This window comes from Miscanthus floridulus, chromosome 15 (assembly GCF_019320115.1).
Source record: "Miscanthus floridulus cultivar M001 chromosome 15, ASM1932011v1, whole genome shotgun sequence".
NCBI lineage: Eukaryota > Viridiplantae > Streptophyta > Magnoliopsida > Poales > Poaceae > Miscanthus > Miscanthus floridulus.
The window spans coordinates 13,895,184-13,904,388 of NC_089594.1; the positions used below are offsets into that span (position 1 = coordinate 13,895,184).

The 9,205-nt window shown below is 53.2% G+C and overlaps 2 protein-coding genes across 3 annotated transcripts; both read left to right on the forward strand.

Moving 5' to 3' along the window:
* The first annotated feature begins 280 nt into the window (after positions 1–280).
* LOC136508880 (uncharacterized) lies at positions 281–8,908 on the forward strand. 2 transcript variants are annotated; one of them, XM_066503660.1, is made up of 8 exons: positions 281–475; positions 1,204–1,262; positions 1,346–1,597; positions 1,822–1,879; positions 1,988–2,112; positions 8,185–8,247; positions 8,336–8,460; positions 8,591–8,908. In XM_066503660.1, the coding sequence occupies exons 1-8, from the start codon at positions 424–426 to the stop codon at positions 8,724–8,726; spliced, it is 870 nt and encodes a 289-aa protein (XP_066359757.1). In that variant the 5' UTR covers positions 281–423; the 3' UTR covers positions 8,727–8,908. The 2 variants fall into 2 exon arrangements, with proteins under 2 accessions (XP_066359757.1, XP_066359758.1); XM_066503661.1 differs by having other exon boundaries at positions 295–475; positions 1,189–1,262.
* LOC136508881 (uncharacterized) lies at positions 6,341–8,090 on the forward strand. The gene is made up of 2 exons (XM_066503662.1): positions 6,341–6,477; positions 6,634–8,090. Exon 2 carries the CDS (start codon positions 7,381–7,383, stop codon positions 7,939–7,941), a length of 561 nt encoding a protein of 186 aa, XP_066359759.1. The 5' UTR covers positions 6,341–6,477; positions 6,634–7,380; the 3' UTR covers positions 7,942–8,090.
* Positions 8,909–9,205: the final 297 nt, after the last annotated feature.

Here is a 9,205-nt window from a genome sequence, read left to right on the forward strand (position 1 = left end):
TTTCAGTTCAGCCGTCTAGCGGCTATGATGAGTTTGCTCGGTTGCCTGCGAGACCACTAACCAAAACACGCCTTTAAATCCGTCAGCACAAACCTGCTGACTCCAACTCCTAATTTCTTCCTCGATTGGAAAAATGGAAAACGTACAAAAAAAAAAAGAGAGGCGATACTCCTACTCCTGTCGTAGGCCTCGAGCCCTCGACTGTTCAGCTCCAATGGGCCGTAGGCCATGGCCCATAGGCCATAGCCCACGCCTGCCAGTCGCCGCTCGGCATCTGCCCGCTCCTCTCCTTTCCAGTTTTCCACCACACAAAACAAAACAGAACAGAGGAGAGAGAGAGTCCTCGAAACTGAAATCTTCGCCGTTCCACTCTTCCCCAGCAATCTGCTCATTTCCTTGCGAGTTGCAACCTTGGTGCTGTGGATGGCGCTCGCAGTGAGCGCTCTCTCCTGTCGCCGCCCACTGCCCTTCAAAGGTACTGCTATTTCGCCATCCATCTTCCAGCGTTCTTGGCCCAATTTGATTTCTACACATCCGGCTGTTTCACTTCGTGGGAAATCCATTCTCCACCAACCATGGTCCATGGACTCTTTTCCGGCCATTTGGCTGTTTCGGAGATAGGGTTATATGTACATGCTCTCGTGATGCAGGGTGATTGAATTCAACCATCCACTATTTCTTGGGGATGCTTGCTTTTGTTCAACCACAAGCATGGCAGATTGGCAGTGATTGGAGGAACCGAAAAATATAGTGGATTAATATATCTTCAAAAGTTACTGTAGCAAGAGGAGAAATCATCGCTGCAAGCCATAGAGGGGGAGGTCATAAACTCCCATACCGATATACACCTATAATACCGGAAATCAAATACACCTATAATACCGTAAAATCGATTTCAAGTTTTCAACGGAATCAAAAGACAGTATATGGTAGAAACTGTAACCATATAATACGGCCCCCTCATCCAGACACCGCAATTGGTGCTGTAGTAACTAGTCTAATCGAAAAAAAAAAAATAATGTTCATGTCAGTGTTAGGAAGGCTGAACATAGGACTATTTCCTTTTCCTCTGTAAATTGACCTTCTTGCGTATGTTTACTACTTGCGTTTTCATTTGGAAATGTCTGACTATATCATTCTTTTTTAGAAACTATTGCTTATGTCATTCTGGTACCCTTACATTGACAGATAATGCTTGATTAGGTTGGAACGTGCAAAGCCCGGTTGCTACATGGAAACATATGCAGTCTAGCCGACTTACTGTAAGCAGTGTTCTGTCACATGAGTGACTTTTAGTTGCTCTCGATGTATGCATATGACAAACATACATTGTTCGATATTGAAGGAGGTCATAACATTTGCGACAAAGAACACCAAGAGGAAAAGGAGAAGTTTTCCAAACGAGTCAAAAGATTCGCTGTTGGTAAGTGAGGAAGCTTCTTCGGGCAGTGGAGGAAGTGCCAGCACAAGCCTTGACGTCAATAGCGAGGATGTTGCTACTGACGATCAGATTTCAGGTGCCCCAAGGACTGCTGTTCTTCAGGCTTGCACTCTCACATCAGGCTTGCTGCTTGCTGGAGGGCTTCTGCTTCGCCAGGTAAACACTGTGGTGTTCTCTAGAACAACTTTCAGTTCTTGAGACGGCTTTGATAGCGAATTCTAAATGTTGCTTTGGTGTAAGTTATACTAAACGCATATGAGTTTGTGCTCTGCTGTTACTCTTGCAGTATCCTGAACTCTTTATGAACCCAGATTGCTTACTTTTTGCCCTCTGTATCAAATCCTGAATTTCATAATAAAATGGCTGATTATCTACCGTAGGCATCACACCTAGCATCTTTAAATGGATGGCCAATTGCTGATCCTACAGATGTTTCATGTAAGTTTTTTCTACATCTTTACAAGTAAATCAGATTTAATGTGATATTTCTGACTAGGCAAAATGCCTTATATCATATTATGAACTTAACTACTGCTTTTTCTGCAGTCAATTTTGAAACTTGGCATCTTGAGTTGGTTGCGGGACTTGTAATAGTAATCTCCTCTAGTAGATACATTTTGCTACAAACATGGTCAGATTTCAGAGATTCCAGTGAAGCTGCAAATAGACAAGTTCGTAACTATGAATACTTCGAATATCTTTTGAGTTGTCTCTTTTCTTGGAGTTATTGGTTTCACATTTCAACATGCTGATAAATAACATAGTTCTAATATCTTATAGAGGTTCAGCGTAATGAGAAGCATTCTGTTAAAAAACGAGATCCAACCTAGGAGGAACTAGACGGTTTTTCATTAAGAAGAGAAATAGGCACCCAAATTCAAGCCAAGAGAGGCCTTGATCACTTGAATCTGGGTGGTTGGGTGCATTACCACACTCCCACCCAACCAGTTGAGCTAACCTCATTTCCTATGAAAAGCATTCTGTTATACACTGAAAGATATAGTTCTTTGTATGTTCTGGTCTTTTACCCTAATGAAACATAAAGTTTCGCAGTGCCTTGCACCAACAGAGTTAATTATATTGGTGTCACAAAAAGAACTCTCTTTACATGGAGCCTTCCACCAACCTATTCTTTACTCCCTTCAATTTCGCATATTCGTGACTACCAATCCAGAGTTCTAGACATGCAGGTGTAGGATACTAGGATCTCTTTCCATTCTATTGTCAACAATTGATAGAATTGTGATTCCTTAGCCTTTTGGGCTAACCCTAGAAGGGTAGCTATATGGGAGTCATACATGGGCCATATGGGCCTTAGTACACACATACTCCAACACCCCCGTGCAGTCTGAACTACCGGCGCAGCGGAGTTGCAGACTGGACATGAAAAGAAGAACACACACGAGCCCCCCCACAGACGCAACTAGCCACCGGTGATGTTGAGGCTGGAGCGAAACTCGGAGAAGGTGGAGGACGGGAGGCCCTTGGTGAAGATGTCGGCAAACTGGGAGGTGGTCGGGACGTGGAGGACCCGAACATCGCCGATGGCGACCCGATCGCGGACAAAGTGAAGGTCGATCTCCACATGCTTGGTCCGCTGGTGCTGAACAGGGTTGGTGGAGAGGTACACCGCACTGACGTTGTCGCAGTAAACAAGCGTGCTCCGGGAGAGGGGACTGTGGAGCTCGGCAAGAAGCTGGCGGAGCCAGGAGGCCTCCGCCACGCCGTTAGCGACAGCGCGGTACTCCGCCTCGGCACTAGAACGGGAGACCACCGGCTGGCGCTTGGACGACCAGGACACCAGGTTGCCGCCCAGAAAGACAGCGTAGCCGGAAGTGGAGCGCCGAGTGTCTAGACACCCAGCCCAGTCGGCGTCAGTGTAGACGACGAGCTCGGTGGAGGGAGACCGGTGGAGTAGCAGGCCGTAGTCGACAGTGCCTCGGAGGTAGCGGAGGAGGCGCTTGAGAGCAGTGAGGTGGGGCTCTCGGGGATCATGCATGTGGAGGCATATCTGCTGAACTGCATAGGTGATGTCTGGCCTGGTGAATGTGAGGTACTGAAGTGCTCCTGCAAGGCTCCGGTACGCAGTGGGGTCTGGCACTGGGTTGCCCGCTGCCTCTGACAGCTTGGCCTGAGTGTCAACTGGAGTGGAGCAGGGCTTGCAGTCAGTCATCCCAGCTCGCTCTAGGATATCAAGAGTGTACTGTTGCTGGTGAAGAAGGAGACCAGTGGGACGAGGCTGAACTGTGACCCCGAGGAAGTGATGGAGCACACCAAGATCCTTCATAGCGAACTCCTGTTGAAGAGAGGTGATGATACGCCGGAGGAGTGACGGACTGGAGGCTGTGAGCACAATGTCATCAACATAGAGCAGCAGATAGGCAGTCTCAGCTCCGTGGTGATAGATAAACAGAGAAGTATCTGACTTTGCCTCCACGAATCCCAATGTCAGCAGGTAAGCAGCAAACCGAGAGTACCAAGCCCGAGGGGCCTGCTTGAGGCCGTAGAGGGACTTGTTGAGCCGGCAGACCATATCAGGACGAGAAGAGTCAACGAAGCCCGCAGGCTGGCTGCAGTAGACTGTCTCAGTCAGAGTACCGTGCAGAAAGGCATTCTTGACGTCCAGCTGGTGCACGGGCCAGGAGCGAGAGAGAGCCAGTGAGAGAACCGTGCGGACGGTAGCCGGCTTCACCACTGGACTGAACGTCTCATCGTAGTCGACGCCAGGGCGCTGAGTGAAACCCCGGAGAACCCAACGAGCCTTGTACCGATCAAGGGAACCATCAGCCCGCCGCTTGTGTGTCCAGATCCACTTGCCGGTAACAACGTTGGAGCCAGGCGGACGGGGCACCAGATCCCATGTCTGGTTGGCGAGGAGCGCCGCGTACTCCTCCATCGCGCGACGCCAGTGAGGATCCAACAAGGCGGTGCGAACGGAAGAGGGTACAGGAGAGACCTGCGGCTCGCCTGACATCGCTGCGAGAGCCAGGGGCCGCAGGGTACCAGCCGCGTGCCGCGTCACCATAGGGTGAACATGACGCGGGTGTCGGTGCAGGAGAGGCGGGTGGTACACCGATTGCGCGACACGGGCAGCCGGGGGCGGAGGTGGCGGCGTAGGTGTCGACGGCGGAGAAGAGGCCACCGGTGGTGACCGAGGCGGCGACGGTGGTGGCGGGGCCGGCTCCGGATGCAGCGGAGCCGGCCGCACTCGGCGGTGGTAGACACGCACCGGCTGTGCGAAACGCGCAACAGGTGCTGAAGCCGAGGTCTCCGGACCCGTGCAGGGTGTAGGGCCAGGAGCAGCACCAGAGTCCGGCGCCGCCGGACCCACGCTGGGCGCATGGTCAGGGGCCGCACCGGAGGGCGTCGAGCCGGAGCACGGAGCCGGCGAAGGGCACAGTGGAGCAGTACCTGCAGGACACAACGTCAATGGTGGCTGGTCCACCGTGTCAGTGGGAAACAGGGAGAAGAGGTCAAGGTCGGGGGTGGAAGGGGGTGGGGAGGTGGTGGAGAAAGGGAAGACGAACTCGTCAAACACCACGTGGCGAGAGATGAGGATCCGACGAGAGGTGAGGTCAAAGCAACGGTACCCCTTGTGATCCGGGGAGTACCCGAGGAAGACACACTGAGTCGAACGGGGAGCCAGCTTGTGGGGAGCAGTGGCAGTGGTGTTAGGGTAACACGCACACCCGAAGACACTAAGGTGATCGTAACGAGGGGGGTACCGAAGAGAGCGTGGTGTGGAGTGGGAGCTGAGCTGGCAACGGAAGGTAGGCGGTTAAGGAGGTAGGTGGAGGTGTGCAGACTCTCAGCCCAGAAGTGAGCAGGAAGCGAAGCCTGGAACAGAAGGGTGCGCATGGTGTCGGTCGTGGTGCGAATCATGCGCTCAGCCTTACCGTTCTGGGAGGAGGTATAGGGACACGACATGCGTAACTGCACACCGTGAGAGAGGAAGAAAGCACGAGAGGTGGAGTTATCGAACTCACGCCCATTGTCACACTGAACGGCCTTGATGGTGAGGCCGAACTGAGTAGACACCCAGGCGAAAAAGTGGAGAAGCGTGGGGAATGCATCAGACTTAGCACGCAAGGGAAAAGTCCAAGAATAATGAGAGAAATCATCAAGCACGACAAGATAGTATTTATAGCCAGAAATGCTCATAACAGGAGACGTCCATAGGTCGCAATGTACAAGATCAAAAATATGGGTCGCATGGGAAGAGGAGGTAGGGAAAGGAAGACGAACATGACGGCCCAGTTGGCATGCCTGACACAAGTGCTCATCGTGAGCCCGAGTACATGGTATGTCGGAACTACGACTAAGCTGGGTCAAAGCATCACGGCTAGGATGCCCAAGACGCCGGTGCCATGTAGTGGATGAAGTGGTGGCGGCAAAAGCAGCTGACGAAGCGGAGGGCAAAGCGGAAGAAGCAGACGCAGGAAACCGAAGGGTGTAAAGGGGCCCCGTGCTGTCACATCGGAGAAGAGGACGCCGGGAAGCCAAATCATTCACAGTAAAACCAGAGGAGTCAAATTCAACAGAACAGGAATTGTCAGCTGTAAAACGACGAATAGAAAGGAGGTTGTGAACCATAGAGGGAGCAACAAGGACATCAGGAAGACGAAAAGAGCCATGAGTGTGAGCGGCACCCACGGAAGTGACAGGAAGACACGAACCATTGGCGACCATGATGGACGAAGGGTGGGAGGAAGAAGGAGGATGAACGGAAGAGAGTATACCAGGGTTGGGGGTGGTGTGGAAGGTAGCATCCGAGTCGGCGATCTAGTCTGGGCCGACTGGAGGAGTCAGGGTCATGGTGCCGAAAGAGCGGGCCAAAGCCGTCGGGTCCCAACCGACAGGCCCTGGCGAGGTCCCGGTAGGTGGAGCCCACGGCGACGAGAACGGGGCGACTGGGACGGCGCCGGTGAGCATGGCCGCCGGTGGACCAGGCTCGCCCCCGGGAGCCCGGAAGGGCCACATGGAGATGCGCCCTGACCAAGGGTTGTTGAAGGAGGGCCAGGGTGTACCCCGTGGAGGCGTCGGAGTGCTCCCACGGCCAGGGCCCGCACCACGCCCCCCCCCCTGCGTCGACGACGGCCGCCACGGCCCCCCCCCCCCCCCACCCCTGCTCGGCCCGGGAGGAGGAGGACCAAGAAGGGACGACGCTGGCGGAGCGGAAGGACGTGGCGGAGGAGTGGCGGCAAGAGCAGTCGAGGAAGACGAGGACCCCGGCGCGGGTAGTGACCCAGGCGGGATGCCCTAAGTGAGCTCCTCCATGACAAGGTCGTCACGGACCTGGAGGAAGGTGGGAAAGGGCCGCTGCCGGGTGATCTAGGTGCGGAGGTGGCTGTATCGCTCGTTGAGGCCGCGAAGGATGTTGAGGACCAAGATCCGGTCCTCCACGGCCCAGCCAAGGTCACCGAGGGAGTCTGCCATGGTCTTCATCTTCCGGCAGTACTCGCCAACGGAGAGGTCGCCCTGGACGAAGGTGCGGAAGCTTGCGTCGAGACGCAGGGCCCGGGCTTCGGCGTTGCCCAGGAACTGGCCCTCGAGCGCCAGCCAGGCCCAGCGGGCGGTGCTCTCAGGGGTGTGCTGCGGACGAGGTCGTGAAGGTCGAGGGAGATGGTCCCCAGGATCCACGAGAGGACGATGCTGTCGAGACGCAGCCACGAAGGGGTCCGAGCCGCAGGCGCGGCGTCGGTGAGGACGTGGTCGTCTAGGGCGTAGCGGCGGAGGATGAGAAGGACCAGGTCCCGCCAGCGGGCGTAGGAGGGCGACTCAGGGTCGAGGACGACAGGAACCAGGCTCCGGATGTTCTGGACACCACCGGCTTGGTAGTGCAGCTGCGCGACGAGTGGATCAGCCGAGTTGGGCCAGAGAACCACTGTAGGGGACGGACGTGGAGCAGACGAGGTGGCAGTGGTGTCGTGGTACACCGGATGGACGAGGAGCTGCTCCGCCTCGGCGATCTAACGGGCCAGAACATCGGCCGCATCGCGCTCCCGCTCCCAGGCTTGGGCCGCCGCGCGCAGGCGTGCCTGGCCCTCCGCGGCAGCGGCCCGGGCGGTGACGAGAGCCGCTGCGAGGGCGGAGTCCGGTGGAGGCGCTGCGTGAAACGGCAGAGGAGGCGGGGCGGGAAATGGAGAGCCACCCGCGCCTGGCCCCTGGAATTCCGCGCGCGCGCGTGCGGCGTCGTCATGGAGGCCCGCAGCCGCGCGAGTAGCCGCGCCGCCCGCATCCGCGCCGGGGAGGCCCGCATCCGCGCCGCCCGCGTCCGCGCCTGGAAGGCCCACGGCGGCGAGAAGAGAAGCGGCGGCGGCGGCTGGGTCTCCAGAGCGCGCGCTGCTCGCGATTTGCGCCCAGGTGGAAGGGAGAGGGGGGAAGCAGTGGAAGTAGGAGGGAGGGGGAGGAGGTGGTGGGCCACCGGCCATGGCGGCAGTGGCTGCCGGCGGCGGCTGCCTGCCTGGCGGCTGGGAGAGGGAGGAAAGGGGGAAACCTAATATGATACCATGATAGAATTGTGATTCCTTAGCCTTTTGGGCTAACCCTAGAAGGGTAGCTATATGGGAGTCATACATGGGCCATATGGGCCTTAGTACACACATACTCCAACAACAATTAGTCTGTAATGTCTTCTCCTGAAATCACTTTTGGACTCGAACCTTGCAAGCTTACTCAGCATTTTTAGATACTGGATATCTCTTATTGAAATCCAACTCAATTATTTTATTTTCATCCATTAGATCCTTACATCTCTAGAGCCTCTGGACTACATTGTTGTTGCTTGTCTCCCTGGGATGACTGAGGTGAGCTCATCGATTAAAAGATAATATTGCTTAAGAACACTGGTTTGGTTAATAAAGTAACTTTTTATGTACACTTTACATATAACAGGAGTTGCTCTTTCGAGGGGCGATGATGCCTATCTTGGGACTGAACTGGATTAGTGCCCTTATAATCGGAACCATTTTTGGTGTTCTTCACTTGGGCAATGGCAGGAATTATTCATTTGCAATCTGGTACATACTTTTCTGCAGTATTTTTGCATGTGTGCAACTGGAAAAAGTGTACTATCTCCTGCTATACACATAAGTGCTAACATGTTGATAGGATTCAGATATATTCTTATACATTTTTTTATGTTTCCAGGGCAACATTTGTTGGCTTTGCCTATGGTATAGGAACCATAGCTTCCTCAAGCATTATAGTTCCAATGGCTTCTCACTCCATAAACAATATTATCGGAGGTTTACTTTGGCGCATTACCAAGAACTCACAAAAGTAAATATACATAATACCCTTAATAGTCATCCCTGTAAGATCTTGCACAAGTTTAGACTTTTTAGTCCTTAGCCTTATTAGTCATATAGTCAGTATTAGTGTCCATTATTGCTTCGCCCATGTATTTTCTGTAGCTTATTGTAGTTTTTCGTTTTTCTTTTTTTTTTCCTACTACCATATGGAAAATGAAGTTAAAGATGACTACTTAGTACTTACCTGTGAAAAACAGAATGTGGAGTCATGGACTCATGGTCTACAGAATATAAGTTGCGATGAGCTTGAAACTATTCTTTACTTAATGGTTACGACTTGTCAAATTCAGAGCTGTTGCTTCGAAAACAAACATAAAAAGCTATATGAATGAAATTTTCTTTTCCAGTGCTCATCCATATACAAGATATATATATATAGATATATAGTCAGACTTCACTCGTAATAATAAAATGAGGAAGTTACTGTGAAATCAGGCCCTACATCGTTGTG